The 25,484-nt window shown below is 44.9% G+C and overlaps 1 protein-coding gene across 1 annotated transcript in view; it reads right to left on the bottom strand.

The window, feature by feature from the left end:
• Prep (prolyl endopeptidase) overlaps positions 1 to 25,484 on the bottom strand; it is a 97,696-nt gene that overhangs the window by 35,470 nt on the left and 36,742 nt on the right. Inside the window, exons 7-10 of the mRNA XM_021174398.3 lie at positions 21,113 to 21,218; positions 11,519 to 11,710; positions 5,814 to 6,011; positions 33 to 136 (exon numbers count right to left, since the gene is read on the bottom strand). Coding sequence (XP_021030057.1) covers positions 33 to 136; positions 5,814 to 6,011; positions 11,519 to 11,710; positions 21,113 to 21,218 — 600 coding nt within the window. The remainder of the gene's footprint in view (positions 1 to 32; positions 137 to 5,813; positions 6,012 to 11,518; positions 11,711 to 21,112; positions 21,219 to 25,484) is intronic.

Below are 25,484 nucleotides of genomic sequence, written 5' to 3'. Positions count from 1 at the left end.
GTCTCCCGTCAAAGAGACCATTTCTTCCATACCTGGATTGTCTGGTAATCAGCAGCATCGATTCCCTTCACCGTCACCTCTCGGAAAACCATGGGTTCCAGTTCCTCTTTGGTAAGATCGCAGTGGTAAATGACACCTAGAGGGAAGAAAGCCTCAGGTCACTCTCAAAGTGGAGCACACAGGCCACAAGGGTGCTACACACCACCCGAGGGTAGCAGCCATCAGGGTCCTTGCCCATCACCACTCGGGTGGCTGTGCCAAGCTTCGTGAGGAGAGTCGGATGTGAGCAGTACCCTGGAGAAATGGCAAGTATCCCCATCGGCACCGACTGCTTCCACTCCTACAGCACCATGGTGTTAATATTTACTGTCAACTTGATGCATTTGCAGCAACTTAGGAGCCATGTCCTGGGTGTCTGTGGAGAGATTGCTTGGAGAGGTTTAGTTGAGAAAGGAAGACCTATCCCAAGGGTGGGCAGCACCATGCCACAAACTGTGGCCCTGGACTGTAGGCCGAGAGTATCGGCATTCATTTCTCTATGCTGCCTGGTCTGCCCTAGCATGAGCAAGGCGCTGACCATCAGGCCTTCCTTCCTCACTGTGATGACCAAGGCAACTTAAAGTGTAATCTGGTTCACAATGTCAGAGGGTTAGAGAACATGAAGGCAGAGTGACAGAGCGGCCCAGAGCTCACACCTTGATCTATGACCATGAGACAAAGAGACAGCAGGCAATCCATGGGTTTTTTTGAAGCCTCAAATTCCGCTCCTGTGACTCATATCTTCCAATAAGCTCGCAACTCTTTCCCAAACAGTTCTATGAACGGAGCCAAGTATTCAAATAAATGAGCCTGTGGGGCCATTCTCACTCAAATCACCACAGCCACAGAATGTGGGGCTCGGGCACACAACTGGTAGCCCAAAGAAATCTTTCCACTGCCTTTGCTTTCCTGTCAAGTGGCTTGTCACAGCAATCAGAAAAGTAATTAACACTGATGTCAACAAGGTTTCTCCAAGCCAGGTCACATGGGAACGCTGGCCCTGCCCCTCACTGCCCCTACTCAAGGTCTACAACCAGTCAGGGTCTCTTGACTAATCCCTTTGGGGCTTCTGCTACCTGACTCACACCTAACCATGGACACACATGTAGGCAGCAGTCAGGAACCAAAGGTGAGCCATCACAAGACCTTTCAGAATCACATGTTCAACTCTGTCCCAGTCATTGTGCACAATGCAAAATACTAATATATATGGAATACCAGTTTATGTAATCAATAATAAAAGTTCTAATTCCTGGAATTAGTATATCTCTCTTAATATTTAAGCCAGAGAAACAAGACAAGAGTAGTGCCATGTTGAGGAATGAGCCAGAGAGGCTGGTGTGGAAATGGTACCTCACATACTTTAAGTAGACATTGTCAAGTGTCAGGAAAACTGATCCTGGGATCTCAGTGCTTGCTGGGAAACCAGAAGCCAAATAGGAGTCCCACAGGACTGAGAGAGACGGACTGATCATGGATTAAAACAGCAGCTCTCCGTCCCCTCAACCCTCCCCACCCCTCAATGTAGGCATTTCCCTAGCAACGTGAGAACCAACACTCAGTACATGTATATAACTGCATGAGAGTTAGTGAGGGATTTTGTTGCTGCTGGAATGTACTGTATGAGAGAAGAATAAATAAGAAATAAGATGGAATAAAGAGCAGGCCTGTGCCACATGATCACTGGACTCGCCTTGATGTCGACACAAATAAGGAAGGGTTTAGGAGCCAGAATTAAGAGCTCAGTGAACTCAGGCAAGCCACCAGGGAACGGGAATTAAATTCCTTAATGAAAGACAAAGGAGAGGAGACATTCTACATTCCTGTTTATACACCAAAGCTCAGACACAATTCTAACACAGAATGAAGTAGACAACTGAGACTGGTGGCCATTAAAAAGAGCTTCACGTATGTACTTCCGTCCATTCTCTATAAGGGCCCACAAACGGTTCCACGAGGGAGGAGGGGGGTCAGCTTGATGGTTGCAATGACAAAGGCATTTTATCAATATTCCCTATGCACAGTCAGCTCGGGTAGCCCAGGTTAGCCCATTGCACAGTCTTACTACTATAGTATGAACCACTGTGACCTACTTATACATCATGTCCCACCTGATTTAGGTCACACAGGGACAGGGAAACTGTGCTGGAAGAAAGCATTCTGGATCACAAACAGCAGAAGGCTGTCTAGGAAATGAATTGAAGATTTAAAGTAGAAGTTGATTACAGAAGTCCCTTAAGGTCAAAAGGCGTGTCTGGCCTTAAGTTGTTCCTCAACGGAAGTACTCTCACAGGCAAGGAGACCAGGGGTGTGGGTGGAGAGGGGAGAAGTGAAAGGAAATAAAACTTGAGACCTGTGATTCATGTAATGTATGTCAAATAGCCCAAAGAGTTGTTTGTGAGCTTTGAAACCTGGGGCTGAGAACATAGTAAAACAGGCCAGGACATGCCTGGGCAGGCCCATCGTTACATGTCCTGACTCCCTATCTCCTGCCCTTCTGACAGTCTGTTGATGTTTAAATGGACCAATCATGTGAAACCGCACCAATTCCTCCCCTGGCCCCACCCCTTTTCTATAAAAGTCCCTAGCTTCCAAGCCTTGTGGTCGAAACCACTGTCTCCTGCGAGAGATATGTTTCAACCCGGAGCTCCGCCAATATGGCTCCACCATGTGGTCAACACCTGTCTCCTGCGGGAGATATGTGTCGGCCTGAAGCTCCGTCATTAAACTACCTCGTGTTCTTACATCAAGTTGGTCGTCTGTTCATGATTCTTGGGTGCGCGCCGAACAGGAATTGAGTGGGGGTTTTCCCACTAGGTTCTTTCAGAAGGAGTTAGAGAAGAGAGCGCTCTGGGAAAAGCTAGGGAAGAAGGGCCAGGGGGATCTGTAACCCTGCTCACGCGAAGAGAAGGCAATGGGGTTCTGAAGCTGAGGCAGGGCAGGACTTAAGGCTATAAAAAGAGGACTGGGGGGGGGGGTGATTGAGGGGGAGGGGAAATGACAACACACAAAGCACCCAGGCCAAGGCACTTAAAGGTTTCTCTTCCAAACCACATGTGAAAGGCTTTCTCCTCCCCACCTCCCAGAGCCAGGCCTGGAAGATACTGTCTTGTTCAAGTCTGGCTGAAGCTAACCTCAACCTCTAAGCTTCTACAAGTACAGAATTAATCAGTTCAAATACCAACTGGTTTGTGTCACAGGGAATCATTGTGTCCTGTTCTAGACTGGTCTGGCTGCCAGCTTCTCCCCAAGTGCGGCCTGAAGTGCACAAGTCACAAACGGGCTGGGCTCCAAATGTGTCCTGACCAAGTACCTCCATTGGATAAGGGTCAGCTGGTGCCCTTGCTGGATGTTTCCTGCTCACAGCAGGAAGCTGAGCTCTGCTTATCCTCTGCCTGTGCTACTGACTGCATAGTGAACAGCTGACCTGCAGACAGGCACGGGCAGGACATCTTTGAGCAACGTAACTGTGTTTGGAAGCAGTCCCTGCTTTCTTGAGAGGCAACTATGCGTTCTCTGATGGCTGCTTTGCACGTGGCTTTAGAAGGCCTAAGTCTGGAAACCCCACTTTCTGGCTTTAGGGATCAGATAGCGTTAAGAGAGAAGGGAAGGATGGGGAAAATGAACGAGAGGAGACAGGGAGACAGACAAAGCATCACAGTAACAAATGAAAGCTTCCTCAGAAGCAGCTGGCAGCCCGCGACAAGGAACACTTTTCTTTCCAACCGGCAGAGCCACAGACACAGGCAGTATCTCACCGTTTGGCACAGAACCAACACTTCCCACTAAGACAGTGAGCCCTTTGCCCCAGATAATGATGAGCCTGTTCCTGAAATAAATGGTCACATGGGGTCACTGGAGAGGTTATGGGCCTTTGGGGCCCTGGCTTTTATTAAGAGCTGATGAGTCACCCCCACCCTGTGTTCCTGTGTCCTTCATTCATTTAGAAATATAACATGTTTAGAGTAAATGCCTAGACCGTGAGACCTTGAGAAAGACATTAGGGATGGGTGCCTCCCTCTTCTAACAGCTACCGCTGAGCTCTGGGCTCTGGGCTCTGGGGAGAGGCGGGGTACCTGATGTCCTCTTGGTGCTGGCTCTGGGCAGCTTTCTCTCTGGCTTTTTCTAGCTCCTCTCAGTCCCCTGAAAGGCACTTGGGGAAGTGCCCTTATGCACCCCAGACCTACCCACAATATCACTCTTCAGGTTCTAACAGCCCTGTCAGCAGCCTGTCACAGTGGTAAGGTAAGATGTCATACGGACCCAGAGGGTCAAACAGAACTGCATCCAGATGAGACATCACTGCCCATCCTGTCACATCCCCAGAGGAGGATGGTCACCTACAAACTGACGACCGAGCAGACTCCTGGGCTAAACCACGGCATACATGTGGCTATGATGCTACACAGTGGAGGTGAACCTCTATGCAAACAAGAGGAATATGACCAGCCTTGCAGAAAGTACACAATGATATTATTATATTTTAGGAAAAGTTAACTCATGTCAGGAAATGTAAAATATCATCTTAGAAATATTTCCCTTCCCCAATAGATCCAGGATAACACACATTTTTTTATTTTATTTTATTTATTTTTTATGAGGGTGAGATTCATCTAGGAGGCATTCTGTAGGCTGGATGTGGCTGCTCATGGGGTTTGCTGTTGCTATCTGCACTGTGAATTTTTGTGCAGATCAAGGCCAGGACTAAGACTTACTATGGTGGTTTGCATAACAATGATGACACCCATAGGCCAGAGAAAGTGGCACCATCAAGAGATGCAGGCTTGTTGCAGGTGTGGCTTTCTTTGTTGGAGGAAATACATAACTAGGAAGTGGGCTCTGAGGTCTCAAAAGCTCAAGCCAGTTTACTTCCTAGGGCCTGCCAATAGATGTAGAACTCTCAGTTCCTTCTCCCACATGGTGTCTGCCTGCAGGCTGCCATGTTTCCTGCCATGCAGATACTGGACTAAACCCCTGAACTGTAAACCGGCCCCAATGAAATGTTTTCTTTAATAAAAGTTTTTGTGAAGCCGGGCGTGGTGGCGCACGCCTTTAATCCCAGCACTTAGGAGGCAGAGGCAGGCAGATTTCTGAGTTTGAGGCCAGCCTGGTCTACAAAGTGAGTTCCAGGACAGCCAGAGCTATATAGAGAAACCCTGTCTTGAAAAAACAAAAAACAACAAAAAAAAGTTTTTGTGGTATTGGTGTCTCTTCACAGGAACAAAAAACCTAACTAAGACTTTTGGGGCTGGCGAGATGGCTCAGCGGGTAAGAGCACTGACTGTTCTTCTGAAGGTCCTGAGTTCAAATCCCAGCAACCACATGGTGGCTCACAACCATCCATAATGAGATCGGATGCATCTGAAGTCAGCTACAGTGTACTTATGTATAATAATAAATAAATCTTTGGGCCTGAGCAAGCAGGGTTGACCAGAGCGAGCAGAGGTCCTAAAAATTCAATTCCCAACCACCACATGAAGGCTCACAACCATCTGAACAGCTATAGTGTACTCTCATAATAAAATTAACAAATAAATCTTTTTTTTTTTTTCTTTAAAGACAATTACATTTGATTTGTTGGCACTGAGAACAAGGGCTGTTCCCACCCCCGGCAGAAGAGTTAGTGACATAGCTTTTTATTTCCCTTTGTTCTGAATAACTGTTTTTCTCTAAGGGATTCTGTCTAGAGTATAGCCTGTGTTAGGCACAAACAGAACGTCACACTGTGATTTCCCAGGAGAAATTCCACATCACCACCAGGAAGAAGCCCTCACCTGGAGATAGGAAGGACGTGAACTGGTAGAAGATCTCAGAGTCCTTCTTGCGCCCACTGTACCCCACCACGCTGCCCACATCCAGGGGGAAGGTCTTGAGGAGAGCACCAGTTGTCAGGTCATGAAGCTGCAAGATGTTCTTCACGTCATGGAGGTAGCACAAGACCAGGAAGTTGGACCTGACACAAGCGACCCATTCTGAAACGACAGGGAGAGAAAAATCAGAGCCATGCCCCTCATTTAGCTGGAGAGTGGCTCTAAAGCCCCACTGTGCATGAGGTCATGACTCGTGGAAAATCTCATCTTCAGCACAGTTCCTTAACAAATGTCGGCAGCTGCTATGTCCAGAAAATAAAGTAGCCTCCACCTTGGTGATAGTCAACGAGGAGTATACCACCTTTAGGGACTCACTACAGTACAACAACCAGAGTTCAGTCCTGAGAACTGCAAGTTATATAAAACAATTTTTTTCATAGCGTTTTAGGTAGCAGTCATGGTAACCCTTGGATGCATGAGTTCTGCAGATTGGACACTAGACATGTTGGCTGCAAATATCCCTGTTGTTCTGAGCTGCAGCAGTGTGTTCTAAAGGTCCCTGAGTTGAAGGCTTGGACCTCAGCCCATGGAGCCAATGAGAGATGGTAGAACTTTTCAAAATGGAAGGAAGTTGGTTAGATGGGGGGTCCTGGGAAATGAGAGGCCTCCAGCCCTCCCCTTCCTCTTCCTCTTGTTTTATTTCTGTCTGTCCTGAGGTAAGTTATGATGCCGACTATGGCTCACCATGGGCCCAGAAGCAACAGAGCAAATCACCCATGCATTGGGACCTCTAATACTATGAATAGAATAAACCTTTCCTTTTTTAAAAAAAGTTGATTAGCTCAGGCATTTTGTCACAAAGTAATAAGAAGTAATGAAAATACCTACATGCCTATTTTGTATTTGATACCACGCTATGGGAATATAGCGAGGGGAAAAAAACAAAACAAAATCATAATCCAGGTATACAAGAGGACTGATCATTTCACAAAAATGTAGTCAGCCCTTGGTGCATCGTCTGGGAGAGACAAATAGAGGACTGAGATCACTTCTGCAGACGTACACCCATGAGCACACCCATGAGCAAGCACATAATGGGAAAATGTGGATGTAGGTGCTAGTGGCTGAGGACCCAGAGAAGATGAGAGTCTTAAGTACAGGGGTGTGGGAAAGGGCTGGGAAGGATTTTCAGGAGACAAGCTGTTAGAGTATATGGAGGTTTGATTTCTTTATATGTACTGTAATGATAAATACTGACCCATAAGGCCTGGTTGCTCCCAAGAATAAGAGAATCGCACATATAATGTGACCTTGCTTGCTAATTTACAACTATCACTTAAATAAAGATACCAACAGCCAATAGCTGGGCATAAGAGACATAGGCGAGGTTAAGGTTCTGTGGCTTGGGGTCTGATATGAGACCACAAGGAAGGAGAGGAAGGTAGAAAGAGGAGAAGAAGCCATGTGGTAACAATCTAAAAATCATGGTCATGAAGGCTGGCCTGTTGGAGTTAAGAGCAGCTCAGACGGAACACAGCAAGTAATAACTTGGGGTTATCGATAGAAAAATAGATTCTGGGCTGGAGAGATGGCTCAGTGGTTAAGAGCACTGATGGCTCTTCCAGAGGTCCTGAGTTCAATTCCCAGCAACCACATGGTGGCTCACAACCATCTACAATGGGATGCCCTCTTCTGGTGTGTCTGAAAAAAACCAGCTACAGTGTACTCACATATAATAAATAAATAAATAAATAAATAAATAAATAAATAAATAAATAAATAAATATTTTTCTTAAAAACGGAAAATGGATTCTAATAGCATAGAGGGTATGTGAAGAAATGAAGGCCACAGTGAAGAGAGAGGGAAGGACCCAGCGATGCAAGTGCCGATCAGGAGGGACAGAAAGGAATCCTGTAAAGATGAGGAGATTCACTTTGAAGACTCAGAAAAAAAGCCATTTGGTTTTGGAAGACAGTGATGCTGGTAGTGGTCCTGCCTTGGGGCATTTGGTGAGCTGGGGAGAGGGGGGAGTTTAAGTTAGCCACTGCTGAGAAGGCAGGGGAATGGACAGCAGTATAGAACGATGCTTCTGACATCCTGTATGCCAGACAGGTAAATGCAAAACAGAGGGAGTCTGCGGAAGGCTGGAAGTAAGAATAAACACGGTTATATATGCCAGGAGGAACACTGGGCATGAAGCCCGGCAGGAGAGTACAGCTACAGCTCACAGATTGCCAGGACTTGGTGTAACAGGGTGTCCTAGCTTGGTTTCAGCTGCTGTGATAAACACCAGGACGGAAGGAAAGGTTATCCTTGGCTTGCAGGTTACATACAGTACGTCACTGAAGGAAACCAGGTTTCCTGTCTATAAGCCTTTCTTATATAGAGAGCCCAGACCAGCTAGACATGGACAGCATCACCATAGTGGGCTGGACAAGAAAAATGTCCCATTAATATGCCCATGTGCTACAACCACAGCATGAGTCGTTGGGGAAGGAGGAACTAGAATGGCAGACACAGAAGCCAGCCTGAGTGGGGACAGGCCAGGAGGGATGAAACAGCAGCACAGCGAGCCATGCACCAGACATACTGAAAGGACAAGATTTCCTGGGGTTTCATGATGGGGTTCTTGACACTGCTTATTTTTATGACCCAAGAAGAAACTGGAAACTCACACTCAGAATGTGACTAATTATCCACAAGAGCATCAAGACACTGGCCGCTGTCATCTTGGGTGGCCTTGATTACCACAAACTTTTCCTTAAGCAAAGATACTAAGAATTCATAATATCCACAAGTTAACTTGCTTAGGAGTGGCTCAGCCCAGCAAGCTATCTCAGGTGTTCATGGGACATTCTGTTCTAAAGAGAGAAGGAAGCATGGGTGGACACAGAGTAAATTCCAGCTGTCAGGGAATAATCAAACTGTGTTAACCATGAGTACATCCGAATTATAAACTGGACCAAGTGAGTAAGAAAAGGACAGGAGACTTGTGGAGTATCATGAATGAAAGCTGACTCTGGAGATGCCCTTTGAGTCACCTCTCAATTGTAGGCACAATAGGGCATTCTTCACTGACAGTGTACCACAACAGTGCATTCTGCACTGATGGCGTACAGCAACCTTTGCTTCTTTTAAGAGATGAGTGCAACAATACTGAAGGCCTCCCTTCCCAGTCTAAAGAGCTACAGCTTTTCAGAAGCAAACTGGCACCCTCAACTGACAGCTACTAATTTGGATTGTATATAAATGGCATAGGATGTCACTTATGGTAGAATTCACAGCCTCCCCATTACTTTAAATGGTAGAAGAGAATTCAGATGGCTGGGAACCATTGACAGCATCCTTCTACAAGAATCACCACTCCAACCTAAGCTGTGCCTAAAATCACCAGGGTACCGACACAAAGACATAGGCTTCCACAGTATCCTTCAGACACACCAAGACGTGTCAATACTATAGAGTAGGGCCGAGTGTGGCACCTTGGCAGTGCTCCTGGGGGTACCCACCTCATGGGGACAGTTCTGCCTCAGTGGCTCTCAAAGAGACTCTGAAAGGGTCTTGGCCTGAGGATGTTCAAGGAAATGAAATGCCCCAGGACCTGCTCTATGACTTAGGAGCAAGAGAAGACAGCTTTGAGGAAGACAGGACTGGTGCTGTAAGTCTTCCCACTGTGAAGAGCAGGATGGCTCGCTTTTACCCACTGAAGCCTGGGGTAGACAAAGCGCCACTCTGTCCACAGCTGGAGACATGTCTGCACTGCATGAGGCAGGAATCTGGGAGGCAGGGCCAGCTGCAAACTTAGTGCAAAAGCCTGTACTAAGCTTGGCCCTAGAGTTGTGGATTTTGCTGGGAAGAGCAGGTGGGGCTATCATAAGGCTTATCTGATACTGGTATGAGGGTTGAAGGTAGGGATATTAATACAAGGCGTTGGCGGGGTACAGCCAAATGACCAGGCTGAGAGAAGAAGAAGTAAACTCAAACCATGGAAACTGTAGAAAAGAGACACAGTGAGAAATACCCATGGGAGCCTGTGACCTTGAGATTAGCTCTCTGCTGTCCACTGCTGCAGTATCAGACTTAAATCCCTGCAAAGCACAGTGGGCAGGGAGAAGGAGTTCCTTACAGGTCCTGATGTGAACCCGGATCTACATGGCTGAGTGCATGTGCCTTAGAGTACTGGAGAACACACTGCAGGAGTGTTTAATGCACTGGAGAACACACTATAGGAATGCCTGAATGCACTGGAGAACACACTGCAGGAGTGCCTTAGAGCACTGGAGAACACACTGCAGGAGTGCCTTAGTGCACTGGAGAACACACTGCAGGAGTGTTTAATGCACTGGAGAACACACTGCAGGAGTGCCTTAGAGCACTGGAGAACACACTGCAGGAGTGCCTTAGTGCACTGGAGAACACACTGCAGGAGTGTTTAATGCACTGGAGAACACACTATAGGAATGCCTGAATGCACTGGAGAACACACTGCAGGAGTGCCTTAGAGCACTGGAGAACACACTGCAGGAGTGCCTTAGAGCACTGGAGAACACACTATAGGAATGCCTGAATGCACTGGAGAACACACTGCAGGAGTGCCTTAGTGCACTGGAGAACACACTGCAGGAGTGTTTAATGCACTGGAGAACACACTATAGGAATGCCTGAATGCACTGGAGAACACACTGCAGGAGTGCCTTAGAGCACTGGAGAACACACTGCAGGAGTGCCTTAGAGCACTGGAGAACACACTGCAGGAGTGTTTAATGCACTGGAGAACACACTGCAGGAGTGTTTAATGCACTGGAGAACACACTATAGGAATGCCTGAATGCACTGGAGAACACACTGCAGGAGTGCCTTAGAGCACTGGAGAACACACTGCAGGAGTGCCTTAGAGCACTGGAGAACACACTGCAGGAGTGCCTTAGTGCACTGGAGAACACACTGCAGGAGTGTTTAATGCACTGGAGAACACACTATAGGAATGCCTGAATGCACTGGAGAACACACTGCAGGAATGCCTGAATGCACTGGAGAAAACACTGCAGGAACGCCTGAATGCACTGGAGAACACACTGTAGGAGTGCCTGAATGCACTGGAAAACACACTGCAGGAGTGCTTTCTCTGAGAAGCTGCTAATCTGCCGCCTGGGTGCAATTCCCCACTGCATATGATATATTTCTAAATGGCCTGAGACTTCCTCACTGAACTTAGCACAAAAATTCACTTCTAGCCAGCAAACTCTTCTTTGGACAGAAGGGCTGATTGAATTCCTCTTTTGTGTAAAAACCTAGTAAAAGACTAGTGAGTCTTCTAGATAAATTCAGTTTTCATACAGTCATTTGTAAGTCAGCATATTATTTTTGATAAGATGAGTAGGCGCCTGTGGCAGCTTTCAATTAAAAACAGGGGCAGTCTATTCTCTTTTCTAGCAAGATAGCTGGAAGTTCACCCTCACATCTACAACAGGTAAAAACAAACAGGTAAGGTCATAGAAAAGTTTAAAGCTAAGAGCTGTTACTCCTTTTAATTAGACAGCATACACTGTTTAGGGATGGCCATCCTAATAATTACAAGCCACAAGCTCTGTACAGAGTCAGCAGACCATGGAGGACCGACTTTTCGATGTTCTCATAAGCACAGTTTCCAAGCAGCTGCCTGCCTTACCTAAGACATCTTTCTCGTGCTCCGGAACGAGCACTTTCCACTTGGACTCGTCAGGGTCCGTGAAGTCGATATTGATCAGCCGATAATTGGGAGAATTGCGGTTCGTCTTGAATGTGAACACTGTGCCCTCGTTGGTTACGTAGTCGTATTCTCCTTCAAAGTTGTCTATCAGTTTTACCCACTTCAGGATTCCTGGGAAGAAAGAAAGCACTTCTATCATCTGATCCTGGGAGAAGCGATGTAGGTTTTCACATAGGGAGGCAAGAGGTTCTTTTCTTTCTACGAAGTTCACAGCATAGATGGTACTAGGAGCTCAGCACACAAAAAGGAGCAAGGGCTAATTGTGGGTGGGTGCCAAGGAGCCATTGAAAACCCTCGGTGCTAAAGGGAGACTGAAGGATTTCATCTGCCCTACCATTCCACACACCTGCTAAATCATCTTCTACCTGAGCAGGTCTCATAGTAAAGCCTGTCTTTCCACCTTTCCTGCCACCCTGCAATGCCCCTGCCCCAATCTGGTCTACAGCAGTGGCCCTCAACCAGGGGCAACAGACTCTCCAATTTCAAGCAGCGTTTGGAAGGTCTACAGTGTGTTTTGGTTGCCCTGACTTAGGAGGTGAGGCGTGCTACTGTCATCTAGTGGCAGAGGTCAGAGATGCTACAAAATTGGCAAAGCAGCAGCCTACTCAAAAGTCAGTAGCTAGCTCTAAGTCTCAGAAGCCCTGGCCTATAGCATCAGCTGTCTGCCTGGTTTTCCCATGACCTTTCTTGGTATACTCTATTCCAGGCAGCACAATGTCTTAACATACTGACCTGGTCCATGATGGTGCCTTTGAACCTTCCAGCGCCTTTCCCATTACACTCCGAGTTAAGTTCCCACACCATAAAACAGTCCTTTCTCACCTTCACACATTCAAAATCTTGCCTCCTCTGCTGAGGTGCTAGGCAAGCCACAGGTGGTTCCTCTACCTGGCCCACTCTCCAATAGCCAGCCACTTCTACCAGGCTCACACTCCATGTTCTTCTCAAACTAGAGCTAAGTGCTTATGGGTTTGCTTGCTACTTCACAACATAGCTTGCAGGTATTTTAAAGATACAAATAAAGGCTATACTGAGTGGAGTTACAGCACTCTCCAGTCCTTTATTCCTAAGATCTGGTATACAGTGGTCACCAATAAAACTGTTAACAGCATTTGCTGTCATCCTGTAAATGGTTCTCTGTTGAGTTCCTTTAATGAGTAAAAGCTCACCTGACAACACCTGACGTGCCTGACACACAGGCTCAGTGACTTTCTTGGAAAATGTATACGTGAAAGAACTCTATGACTTTAGAAATTCTCTAAACACCTCCTGCCTTCAATGCCCCAGGATCCTTCTATTTTAATCTGGACAACTCGTTCCTACTCCACTATCTTCTATAAGTACCTGACACTCCCGCCATACTGGCACCCAGAGTATCTTTGCATAATGTGCTGCTGACTTAAAGGTTTCAGGCAAAGTCCACTTCCAACACAGGAGGAGAACCAGTCCTGTGGACAGACATCCCACCTCTCTCTCCTCCACTGGTCAGCCGTGTGATTGATTGGGGATGGCCCAGCTCTCTCCCACTGGTCGGCCGTGTGACTGCGGATGACCTCTTTACCCTCTGCTTAGCCTTATTTTCTCAACCATCAACTAAGAATCATAGGAAACTCGAAAACTATTTATAAAGTGACTGTTGGTCTCTACCCCATAATCAAAATTCAGTGAAACTATTTTTAAAAAATAATTTAAGACCAATAACTAGCAGTAACAATAAAAATCTAATAACTAAAATAAAATAAAAATAATAACTTTAAAAAAAAAAAGCTCCCCTCTCTGTTGGCAATAACCGGTCAGAGAGCAAAGTGAGAGGGGCATCGTTTATAGTGGAGGCAACCTTAGTAAAACACTTAGGGATGTACCTGGCAGGAAATGTGGGATCTAAACAAAGACAAATTAAAAAAACAAAACAAAACAAACCTAAAGATTTTTCTAAGGAAGCATGACAGCCCCAAGTGTGAAAAATCAGTACTTCAGAGAGAACGATGCTGTTGGGAATGGGTTCACTGTACCGTAGTAAGGTTTGCAGGAAATGTGATGTCTCTCTGAGCCTCATCTGGGGAAACACAGCATGGGAAGCAATGCAGCAGCCTACACAGGCGGTGCCCAGTGAACTCTCGGCCTCCCTCTGTGCACCTTTTCTATCTTCCTCAGCATGCACATTTACAGCTGTCACTAAACTGTCACCACAAACATTCCTCTGCAACTCACATCTTTCACAGGACAGTATCCTGGTGAGGTCTGTTCAGCCGTTGGTTATTGTTGACATCTGTCTAAACTTACTGTGCTCAAAGAATGCATCCTTTTTGTTTGTTTGTTTGCTTTTGGATGATTTATTTGCCTTCATTTTATGTGCACTGGTGTTTCACTTGCATGTATGCCTGTGTAAGGGTGTCAGGTTCCCTGGAACTGGAGTCACAAATAGCTGTGAGCTGCCATCTGGGTGCTGAGAATTAAACTGGGGTCCTCAGAAAGAGCAGCCAGTGTTCTTAACAACTGAGCCATCTCTGCAGCCTTCTGGTCTTATTTTAATACTTTTCGATTTATTAAGAATAGCCTTTGACTTAAATGTTCTGTACATAACTGAAGAACACGCTAACTCACCGGGAATGACGTGTCAATCTCGGGGTATTCCCTATGGATACCCTCAAGTCTGTGCACCTGATGGAATTCCGCCATTCACTCCATCGGCCTCAGAAAGACTAGATAATCATGTGTAACTATTGTTAGGCACTTTTAATTTGTTCATGTGCTCCCTAAACTTGGGTCAGACTGCTACCTACAATCTCCAGAATTTCAATGCTTAAATGAAACTCATTGTGGGGGCTTATGATCATGAAGCTTAATCTCTGTAATATGTTTTAAGACATACTCTGCTATTTACTGAGATTGCTGCATCATTCTCACAGCAAAATCTTATCGCAACCATTCTTCACCTCATTAGCTTCCCCGAGCAGCCTTCAGGAGAATGGCGGCTTCATACCTCAGAGAGGTATGAAGAGGTATGGTCTTGTAGAGGTTTGGTCTTCATGTCCAATAACTCATGTTTCTCCCCTTTGTGGTGGGCTGCACCTTACAAACTCCTTTCCACTCTTTCCCACTAAATCTCTCTTAAATATGCTTAATTTCCTCTTATGAGGAGCTGTATTCAGGCTGGCAGTGGCCACGTGCTCGCCTCATAAAAGGGTTAGTCACTTTCTAAGTCTAATGGCTGTTTATAGTCTTAGCTTCTTGTGTACACATCCAAGGTTCTTTTATATATATATATTTTTTAACGGCAGCATTATGATTTAGTTCTTAAAGTGTGTTTAATACCTAGGTAGTTGATGCACACCTTTAATCCCAGCCCTCCTTCTGAGAGTGCAGAGGCAGGCAAATCTCTGAATTCGCAGCTGACTTGGTCCTCAGAGCAAGTTCTAGGACAACCAAGGCTACAGAGAAAAAGAAATCCTAACCCACCTCCCCACTCCCCACCTCCCACCCAAGGTGTGTGTAACCCACTTTGCAGTCTGGTGTACCTACTGACTTGACTCTATCTCTCATGCTGGCAAATGTCTCTGCATGATGTTCTCTGGCTGTGTGATGCTGATATCCTTGTCTGTGAGACCCTTGGGCCTGTAGTGAGGTGGGAAATCTTCCAGAGAAGGTCTGTCTTTCCTTTTGCTTGCCTCTTCTAATATAACCCCAACACAGGCACACTTTAAATTCTTGGTGCATAGGGCTCTAGACCTCTATTGATTCCATTTGGAGGTCAGTGTCTCTCATGGATCAGGGGAAATTCTTTCTTGTCTCTAGCTCCTGCACTAATGCCAAGGTAGAGTGTCCTTAATATACATCTTGGACCTTCCATGACTGGATGTTTCAGCTCCCAACCACTCCTGCATGGACCATGGAGAAGCACACAGGTGTCACCGTCCACCTCCACGCCCAGCAGAATCACTTGGGACACGCCTGTCTCTGTCCCTGGATTTGTGCTTACTTCTGTTCCCTTTCTGCCTAAAGCACAGTGCACTGGGAAAGCCTTATTGTAAGTGTTTGCAGTACTTTGTTTCAACTCAGAATACATAATCAGGCAAACTCCCAGATCAGAGACCTCACAATTACATTTCATGAGGCTAAAACCCTGCCTATGAGGGACAATTACACTGCTCCCCTCAAATGAGTACTCAGTAGGTGATGCACTCTACAGTAACCGTAAGTTGTTCACATAAACAATGCTTCTCACACAGACACACAAGTGTGCACGCATCCCTCATGTCTACGACATTTGTTGACACAAAATCTTGGTCCAGTAAAATGTCAGATTTTTAAAATGTGCCTCTGACTATAAAGCATTTCCTGATGTGAAATATCAGTGGCATTTATAACAATCCCAACACATCCAACACCTCTGAGGATGGATCAGACCCAAGGCATGCAGGAAACTCCTCTGGCTCAGGTGAGCCAGAAGAGAAGCAAGCAAAGTTATGTGAATAACTAGGCTCTGCTCAACTACAAAACCTCAGCTACGCCTATGGGCCCGTCACCACGTTCTGAAAGCTGACTCTAGCTATGAATGCTCACTGTGAGTCTACAGCTCATCAGAATACGGAGCTGTGGCTGAATGTATCAAAACAGCTGTAAAACTTAAAAACATTTTGTATTTAAATTAAATTAACTGTATGATAAAAGACTTGGAATTTAAGAGCAAGCATCACACACAGAATTAACCACCCCGAAGTCTATGCATCTCAATGACCTTCTATGCAGTAAGAACAGCCACATAGCAGCTGTGCAGCTTCACACCGAACTTTACAGTCTTGCTATCAACTGTACCACATGCACTTACCTACCACTAACCTCCAAATCCATGACAGTTAGAACAAAAAATAAGTAGCTTTATATTCTCTTTTTAACTTGTGTCCATTACAGCATCCTCTAATATTTAGCCTTTCTTTTTCTATACTGTCTTTTCTACATCTTATACTGTACCAATATATATCTTTGTTTAAATCTGTACATATATTATTGGCTAGGTTCCCCATGAGGGAGACTATATGTTTTTTTTTCTTTCTAAGATTCTGCGACCTCACCAAATATTATACACTTAATAAAACCCATCCATTTTTCTGCACACTTTGTGCTTGCATTTTTCTTTATAGCTGCATATTATTTCATCTGATAAATACACCATATTTTCATTATCCATTCATTTGTTGCTGTTCATATAGGCTGATTCCAGTTCTTTGCTACAGTTGATGAAAAGGCATCAGTAAACACTGGGTGCAGATAGCACACGGCTGGGGTGCTGAAAGAACAGCTGAGGGGCCAGGGCCGTGCCGGTCAGACATCTCCAAAGGTGGTCTTTGTGCTGCAGCATCCTTTGACAGAAAAATAAGCAATTCGCAAAAAAAGGGAGAAAAGGTCTTTTGGCTGCACCATGGGGGCTCATCCATTTTTGTTAGTTATAAGTGAGAACCCTGTTGATTTAAATGGACAACAGGAAAATAACTTTTTCAAAGGAGACTTAATTCCTTAACCCCTTCAGTTCTGCCCGTTTTGTTTATATGTGCCACTATTCACTCTGAGGCCAACAGAATTCAATTCTCAACCTCTCTGCCATAAAGTTAGTGCTGCTTTCTGTAAAGCTTGCTTCTTGCTGGGGACTAATTTGTTTCCTAACTTCTTATGGTTTTCCTAAAGCAAAGACACAGTTCCATTTCTTGCCTTAGAAATGATTAATGATATTAACTACTACATCTCATAGAAAAACTGCCTCTGCTCCGGAGTGCTAGCATGTACTGTAATTACTGACTGGCTAAGCTGCTCACTTCTTAAGGAAGCCAATTCTGTCGTGTCTTAATAAAGAATTAATTTATTTGAAAAATCCCAACAGTTCTTTCTGCCGTTGAAGGGGAAAGGTTAAAATCAGAGAAAAGGGTTTTAAATTTACCAAAAGGAACATGCTCCCTTAACATAAAAGTAGAAGTTTAACATTTCCTGTCATTTTTAGTCAACATGTATTCTTGACTAATTCACCAACATTTAAGATAAACAGTATACTTAAGTGCCATGGCTGCCCCTTCTCTTAAGTAGGATGACAAAAGTAGGGAGCAGATCCAGAGCTGGAGGGAGGTATTGACCCCTACCAGTTAGACACAGCCCTTAACATCAGCCTGCACAATGGACCCTTCCCACCAGTTCACCACAGAGGTACACGCAGAGAACTCTTCAGATACAACTCTGGATTTGCAGTCAACAAAGTAATAATCAAAACCTGTATTGAGAGTAACTTTAAAAACCAATCAACCAACCAACCAACCAAAAACTCGCCAAGTATGACTATAACCTCCTATTCTATCATCTAAAATCAAAGTGTTGTGATTCCAGAACTTCATCTTTGTCACAGAAAATGACAAAGGAAGCACAGAGCCCTCTGTACACTAGAAACCCTAACCCTGCTCAGTCCCTTCCTGGGCATTTTCGCTATTTTTGTATAATTCCCTGTGAAGCAGGTTATTAATTTTCCATATCTTGAGAGGGAAAAACAACCTTCAAACCAAGCTCCTGAGCTGTAATTAAAATGAGCTATGCAAGTAACTTAACAACCGTTCTTCCCATCTGCCATGTCTCCTTTTTAGAGATGACATCAACTTAGTCAGTAACACACATTGTACGTAGCCCTTAACTGCTGTGGGATCTACAGCTCCGGATCCAACCAGCCAGACTGACTAGATGCTGAAGAAAAAGATGCATCTGTCCCGAACATTAGACTTCACTGGCCCACAGACAACGCAGATCAGCAACCGCTTACACAGTATTTATGCTTCTTAGCTCTTAGTATGTCTAGAAAGGATGTGAAACACACAGACAGAGGTAGGGGGTCCCAAGAGAACACGATGACCATTTATATAACAGACTTGTGGATGCTGTTGTCTGCCAGGAGTCCTGGAATCCATATCACACGGACATCAGGGAACAACTGTTTTGCTTCTTTAAATAGCTGTAATCATATGACTGATTCACAGTGATAACAAACTGCCCCATGCAATTACTTTTGAACCTAAGCTGAGTGGCCCCGTGGGGCAATCCCAACCACTGTGGTTTGTTTCTGTTATCCTCAAATGTAAGGCTAGTGAAGTAGTAAATTATGAAAAGATGGGGCTGGAGAGATGGCTCAGCAGAAAAGCACACAGGCCTTTTACCAGAGAACTCCAGTTTAAATTCCCAGCAACCACATGGTAGCTCACATCTGTCCATAACTCCGGTTCTGGACATCCATCATCCTCTACTGGCACAGACATACGTGTGGGTAAAGCATCCACCGCCCCCCTGCCACACACACATGTATATACAGATAAATCTCAAAATAAATAAATAAATAAAATGAAGAAGATAACAGGCCCTGCACTACCTGGGAACTGGCAGCCGTCTCTGCAGCACACTCACTGGTGATCAGGTTTGCCTCTGGAAGTCTGATGGGAACAATGACCCTCTCTCATTGACCCCCAAACTGACTAGCTCAGTAACCTCATGAAAACTGTTAACTTAGGACAGTGTCATAAGACCCATTATGTGGGGACCCATAGGTTATTGACCTGGCACACTAACTTAGGAGTTTCTGTCAGGGAATTCTGTAGATATGATTAAAGTAAAGCACAGGATATTGATCTGTACAATAGATGAGCCTCGCTCAACAGCTGAAAAGTCAAAGCTTAGAGGTGAGGCTTCACCGGAGAAGAAGAAATTCCACTTAGGAAAACAGCATCAGCCTGCTTGTGCTTCTTGACAACCGGGCCCACAGAGCTCACACTTGCCGGAATGGTGAGTTCACACTCACATTCACATAAGCCGACTCGCCAGCAATAGGATTCTCCTGAAGGATTCACTCTCTTCCCCATCCCCATCTGCGTCTCTCCTACACACATCCACAAGGGAACACTGCTCTGTGGCAGTAAGGTGGAGCTAGCAATCGCAGCTCAGCGTGGGAACATGTGGATGGAACTTCCTTACATATTGGAAGTTAAACAATTCGTGTGTTTTAATTTGTGAGTTTGTATCCTTTTGTAGCATCAGTCTACTTAATAATTCAAAGATTTGAGTTATAAACAGAAGATGCAAACAGCTCTCGCTCTCTCTCTTTTGAGAAGCAACAGGTTATAACTGGGAATTTTAATAAACCAGGGGAAGCCCAAATCCTTTCTACCACCTACAAAGCATGAGTTCAAGCTCAAGGACAGCAACAATGTGGCCAACCTAAAGCTGGCTGGGCTATACAGAGCCTCAGAGAATACCGTATGTCATGGCTTCTCCTTACAGAAGGTGAACAGTGGTGGCTCTAGCTTTAAATAAAACAAATGGCTTTAGTATATATATGCATAGCACTAGAATAAATTACTGAGCATCCTGCTACATGCCTAAATATACTCTGTGATAGCCAGAACGACAGCATGTGCTCCTTATTCAGAAGTTTAAATAATGCAGTACCCAATCAAAAGGAAACATATCTTTGTATCAGAAAGTTAGGTTCTATTAATGAGGCAACTAAATTATAAATATAAATTGTATATTTTGAAGGCCCAAGTGAAGAGTCTCTATTGTACGCTAACTAGTTTGTTAGGTGTCCTCATCTGGATGTCAGCTTATGTGATAGGTTTTCAGAGCTGGAAAAACTTCAATATCGTAAATTTATGGACTGAAAAGCTTTAATGTCTGACGGTAGTACAGCAGGCCACCTTTCAACTGGCCATCAGCCCAAGCTGGCCTCAGACTTACTGATCCACCTGCCTCTGCCCACACAGTGCTGGGGTTAAAGGCCTGTACCACGTGCCTGGTGACTCCCTTCAATTTTTAAGGGGCTGGTTCTGCACTGTCTGTGGTGACATACAAGGCTTCAGAAAGCAAAACCAGACTGCTCCTGTATACACAGCTCAGGAAGGGTCATCATAAGATTACTGGCTAATCTGGTAAATACCCACTTTTATATTAACCACCTGCCTCTAACAGTTTGCATCCTAACAACTATATGACTCTAAACAGCTACAGGGTAACCTAGACTGTAGGTTACCCTAAGCCATCATTAGGTGCTGGGCTTGCCAGAAGTGCCATTATAGTGCTCAGCCTAAGATGGGTGAGGAACCAGCCTGGTAAGGAATGGGGTTCTCTGATTCCTAGGTGGAGGACTTGGGAATGAAGGGAGCACAGAGTGCCCTTCTGTGGGAGAATTAGGTGTACAGGAGACGAAGGCTTTCTCCATGTTCCCCAAGATAATTCAGTACTCCAACTTCTCCCTGGCACAAGAGATCTTACCACAAACAAGAGCAGAAGCACTTACGCCTAACCTACAGGGACATTAAGAGCCAGCTTCATCTCCTTGTCTTTATCTACATGGAATAACACAAAAAGAAAAATCTGTATGAACTGGGCTGATGTGGTAGAAAGGAAGATGGTTTCTTGAGTGGCAACTAGAAGATTGAAACACCACCTTTTGATGGGGCATCCTGGGATAGTTACAGAGGTCTGAAAATGACTTACCGGTGATACCATTGGATTCTTGCTGGAGGTCACAGTACCACAGTCGGTTTACTGGATCACATCCCTCCCAGATGGATAACAAGACGTACCGACCATCGTCAGATAGCTACAAAGAGGCAAAAACAGCATATAAGCCCAAGTCCCAGACCTGTTCTCTTAGCCAACTGTTAGATATGCATTAATTACTGTTTTCATCACTGTGACCACATAGCTGAAAGGAGCACCGTGAAGAAGAAAGGGTTAATTTGCATTTATGGTTTAAGGGGCAACAGTCAACCATGACAAGGAAGGCTTGGCAGCAGGAGCTTGATCACATCTGGGTAGATCAGGAAACAGAGACTGGTGGGAAGCCATGCTGGGCTACAAACCTCGAGGCCCACCCCACAGTAACATACTTCCTCCAGCTACAGCCATTCAAGGGACCTGTTAGAACAGTGCCTCCAGCAGGGGACCAAATGTCCAAGAGGCTTGGGTGGACATTTCATGTCCAACTAAGGGAAAAAGGAAACTTCAAATGCCTTTACTCCAAACTCAGGACCCGAGAACGAAATAACTCTAAAAAACAAAGTACATAGGTATAGATTTGCATCCCATCTTGCCGCTGGTGTGTGTGAACTCTGCTCTGGCAGACAAAAAATGGAAAGCAGGACCCTAGACTGTAGGTTACCCTAAGCCATCATTAGGTGCTGGGCTTGCCAGAGTGCCGTTATAGTGCTCAGCCTACGATGGGTGAGGAACCAGCCTGGGGAGGAACGGGGTTCTCTGACTCCTAGGTGGAGGACTTGGGAATGAAGGGAGCACAGAGTGCCCTTCTGTGGGAGAATTGGGTGTACTGTAGACAAAGGCTTTCTCCATATTCCCCAAGATAATTCTTGATGAGAGAGAGAGACTATGGACATTCTTGTCCATAGTGTGTATTCACTGATCATAGTGGGAAATGATGCATACAATTTCCTCAGGGTGGACCAGAGGTTAAATACCTTTTGCAGGAAGGACTGTCCAGGAAGGGAAGCTCCTTGGCTAAACCCCCAAGGCCCATCTATATACCTCATTAACATGGAGAACTGTGTGTTCTGTGCTGCGAGACCACTGGTCACGTTCTTGTGTGGGGAGTTGTGGTCATGTGTTCCAGGCCAGGAATCTGGTTGGGAGTAGGGAAACTCCTACCATCCACAGGTGGGTGCCATGGTTTCTAAACCCACTGAGCCTTACCAAGTCTCCTGACATGGTCCACGGCCCACACATAGGTATTTAAGAATTATCAGTAAAATAGGATGTGATCATTTCTATTTAAATTTCTCACCTATTATCTAAGCATGTGTAGTTTGATATTTTTAACACTAACACATTTAACCTCTAGGTCTGCCTGTGGTTACCTGTATTTAGAGTCATTATTTTAAAGCAGCAAGGGTTAGCGGACGGGTGCAGATACCAAGTCCAGGGTCACATTTGCAAATGTCTGCCGAGTAGTGCTTCATACATTCCCTTAGTCAAGTCTACCACAAGATCGCAGAGGTAAAAGGCCTCGACTTCTGGGAATCTCAAGTATGAAAAAGCATAGCCACAGGTAGTTAAAAAAAGAAAAAATCATGATAAAAATCTAAAGTAAAGATAAGTGTTATTGTAAGACCTGGTGAGAGCGGCACCAACCCACGCTTATCCTTCTACACCTCATTTTCATGTAATATCTTTTTGATTACTAGCTTTCATTGATCTATATAAGTGTAATCTATATATTTTACCTGCTGGATGCTATACATACAATCTAGGGATTCCACACAACTGAGCCTTCTCCCTACTATTAAATATTTAGATTGTTTCCTTCATACGATAAACGATTCCTTAGGAAAATCCATATCTGTAAGCTAAAGTACTTCCCAGGTGGGAGACCTAAAACGGAAGTAACCAGTCACTGGATATGTACATATTCAACCTTATTAGACAGCTGTTGTGACTTACGTCATTACCTGGCTGCAGTGTATGAGATTCGGTATCTCTACAGTCGTATGATTGTAAACTTTATGTCAACTTGGCTGAGCCACAGTGTTCAGATATCTGGTTAAATAAGCATTAATCAAGATGCTTCTGTCTCTTAAATGAGTGGGCGCAAACATACACACACAAATGCATGCAGACAGACACATAAATGCATGCACACGCATGCAGACAGACAGACATACACACACATACACACACACTGTTGACTCTTTTAATTTTATTTATTTTTTATTAGATATTTTCTTTATATACATTTCAAATGCTATCCTGAAAGTTCCCTATACCCTCCCTCCGCCTTTCTCCCCTACTCACCCACTCCCACTTCTTGGCCCTGGCGTTCCCCTGTACTGGGGTATATAAAGTTTGCAATACCAAGGGGCCTCTCTTCCCAGTGATGGCCAATTAGGCCATCTTCTGCTACATATGCAGCTGGAGATACGAGGTCCGGGGTACTGGTTAGTTCATATTGTTGTTCCACCTATAGGATTGCAGACCCCTTCAGCTCCTTTGGTACTTTCCCTAGCTCCTCCATTGGGGGCCCTGTGTTCCATCTTACAGATGACTGTGAGCATCCACTTCTGTATTTGCCAGGCACTGGCATAGCCTCACACGAGACAGCTATATTAGGGTCACACTGTTGACTCTTGTTCCGTATAAGACCCCTGCTACACTTTCCACCTGTGATCCTTTAATTTGGTCATTTCATAGACATATTCTAAGTATCTATATGTACAAACTCATGTTTTATTTATGTATATTAATGATGTGTCAGTAAAGTCACAGAAAATGTCACACCTGACGAAGGAGACATTCACACGTAAGCATGGAACTATGCCACATATTTACACATCAACAAATGCCACAAATAATAGGAAGAAATCTTAGCAAAGGGGGCAGGACATGTGGTGAAGTTCTGTAGTTTTAAAAATAGCACTGGGGGAGGCCCCTTGGCACAGCTCACTGGCAATGCCTCAGAGCTGTCATTTCATTTGACATTATCTGTGTGTGTGTGTGTTTAATCTGGAGGCTCTTGGTATTTTCTTGTTACTTTCACTTATTTGTAAGTAGATTACTACAGACTTGGCTTTAACAGTGTTCTTGGGATTTGCTGTGCTCCTTGGATCTGTGGTTTGTGTATTTTAACAAAAGTACCTTTTTTTTTTTTTTTTTTTTTTTTTTTTAGCATTTCCCCTCATTTACATTTTAACAACACCCTCATCTCTATCCTGGCATTTCAAACAATGAGCTTCACTTGGTCCTGTATAACGTTTTCTAAAAGCCTTTGTAAAATATTTCTATAATTTTTAAAATCTTTGCTAACTCATTTGCCATTTCTGAATCTATTCCTATGATTAAGGATTTTCCTGGCTCCAGGTCATATTATTGTGCTTCATCGGCCATGTGGTGACTTCTGAATTGGACTCTGTGACTTGGAACGTCGTCAGGACTTTTTCTCTCTAATCTGCCTGTAAAATGTTTTGAATCAATTAATTTTCTGGCAAACCAGCTGGCCCCATTCCCACTTGCTCTCCAGCTTTGCTGTCTCAGGTCTGCAGCCTGACTGCACAAGCCCTCGCTCTCTAGGGACCACTGACTCCCTAGGTGCTGATAAGGCTTTGTGACTTTTGTCATAACACTGTCACCAAGCCTTGTCAAGCTGTTAGTGGTTTATAGCTCCTGGGTGTTGAGCTCAGCCTGAATTAGGGAGCCCCATTCAATGCGCATGCGTCCTGACAGAAGCCACAGAGCGATCCAAAAGTAAATCCCTGTGACTCTTCCCAGAAGTCCCCACCACCACACACACAGGTTCTAGCCCTTCAGTCTCTCTGGATCCTCAGTTTGGTGAGAATAAAATGCTCTTCATAAAATGTTCTTCATCCTTGCACTGGGATCCCTAAGGCACCTCAAAGCACAAGCCTGAGGCAACTGTAGGAATACCCACTCGTGTGTCACCCCAACTAACTGTTAAGGGAATTCTGCAGCTGCTGCTTCAGCTCTTCAGTCAAGTTCTCTAGCCGTGCAGGGCAGGAGCCGAGGCCAGTACAGACCAGTGTGGCCAGAGAAGAATACCCTACTGTCTAGCGAGCCCACTTAAAGAAAATGAGACCTAATTTGGTTTTCAATATCCACTCTGAGATTCTGCAGGGTTTTGTTTTGTTTTTTAAAGATTTATTTATTTATTATATATGAGTACACTATGACTGACTTCAGACACACAAGAAGAGGGCATTGGATCCCATTACAGATGGTTGTGAGGCACTATGTAGTTGCTGGGAATTGAACTTAGGACCTCTGGAAGAACAGTAAGTGCTCTTAACTGCTGAGCCATCTCTCTAGCAATTTTTTTTAAAACCACTGCTATCAAGTCTTTCCT

The sequence above is a fragment of the Mus caroli genome, unplaced genomic scaffold (assembly GCF_978045245.1).
Source record: "Mus caroli unplaced genomic scaffold, Mus_caroli_1 scaffold_9, whole genome shotgun sequence".
Classification (NCBI taxonomy): domain Eukaryota; kingdom Metazoa; phylum Chordata; class Mammalia; order Rodentia; family Muridae; genus Mus; species Mus caroli.
This window is presented reverse-complemented; position numbering and strand designations above follow the sequence as displayed.